At 36.9% G+C, this 1,324-nt stretch overlaps 1 protein-coding gene across 3 annotated transcripts in view; it reads right to left on the minus strand.

The window, feature by feature from the left end:
* The window catches only part of LOC119592557 (lysine-specific demethylase 4A-like), a 40,308-nt gene that overhangs the window by 23,422 nt on the left and 15,562 nt on the right, over nucleotides 1-1,324 (minus strand). For all 3 annotated transcript variants that reach the window (XM_037941427.1, XM_037941426.1, XM_037941428.1), the window contains exon 3: nucleotides 380-561. In XM_037941427.1, the coding sequence (XP_037797355.1) occupies nucleotides 380-561 (182 nt within the window). The remainder of the gene's footprint in view (nucleotides 1-379; nucleotides 562-1,324) is intronic.

A 1,324-nucleotide genomic window follows, 5' to 3' on the forward strand; every position in this document is an offset into this window, starting at 1 on the left:
AGGCATATGCATTAGTAATATGCTGCTTTAGTTTACTGTACAATTTTATCATATACTTGTAACCCTAACTACCACATAACTGAGATCTTTTACTGCATTTTCCACTAACTGTGCTTCATTTTACCGCATAACTGAGATCTTTTACTGCATTTTCCACTAACTGTGCTTCAAGTGCTTTTAATTTTACACACTTCTATGTATTGTCTTCTCACAGGTCATTTATGACCATCCAGAGGACAACACATGGCCTGTGGGCCATGATTTTTACACACAATCTCCAATGCATATAGATTTAAATGAATGTTTTAAAGGGATACATGACAAAGTGCACACAGAGGGCAAACGACCTTGCACTTGTGCATTCTCACATACTCCATACCTGTCATTATTGGCCATCTTGTAAAATTCCTGCACAGTCATGGCTTTTTTCTGGATATTTATCTGCTGGTAGAGACCTTGCTTCCCTGTTACAACCTGGCAGATGGGGGCTGGGATAGTCATATCAAGTTTTTCCAGGTCATAGCCCTCTTTACGGGGACACCATTCTTTCGGGGGTATGATCTGAAAGGAATAATAAGAATTAGAAAAGTGAGGCATCTTGCTATATATGCTCAACCCTATTATCACACATTTTACTATCAAAAATCACTGCTATCATGCATACGTCAAGTTCACACAATTCTGTTAACACTCACTAGCACTCACAATAGCAAACTGAATTCAGTGCATCACTTTTGCTTGGGTGAATTATTGGTCACTGTCAGTGAGCTCTCATCAATGAATGAGCAGGTTCTTGGCAAGATTTATGCATGTGAACGAGTCTTACTGACAAAAGATTACTTTTTGGGAATGTGAACAAAACTTTTTTTCTTGGAATATCTTAACCTACAAAGGATATAATGTGAGGTGCAAGCCTGCAAGCCCTCTAGTGGGCTGAGTAAAATATTCAATGTAAAAAGTACCTCTGAACGTCTTTTATGTTCTTGATAAATTTAGCACTTGTTTTACATTTTCAGTAAATTCAACATATATTTTCTTTCATATTCTCCATTTGCTACTTGTAATATTACTGATGATGTTTCTTGTTGGAAAAGCATTACAGAATGTGGTAGTAGACTGTCCACCAAATAACCAGTCAAAAGTATTTCTATAACCCAAAGTTAACTGGTGCTTCACACACCTATACTGCACTATACATGAGGCTGTAGCATATTCAGTTTTAGAGGAAACTATTACAAATTACAACCTGACTTTCAGCCCACCTACTTAGCACACCCTATTTAGCATCACTAATTTAACATAATAAGAGAAGGGTTTGTGTAAA

The sequence above is a fragment of the Penaeus monodon genome, chromosome 30 (assembly GCF_015228065.2).
Source record: "Penaeus monodon isolate SGIC_2016 chromosome 30, NSTDA_Pmon_1, whole genome shotgun sequence".
NCBI classification, from domain to species: Eukaryota; Metazoa; Arthropoda; class Malacostraca; order Decapoda; family Penaeidae; genus Penaeus; species Penaeus monodon.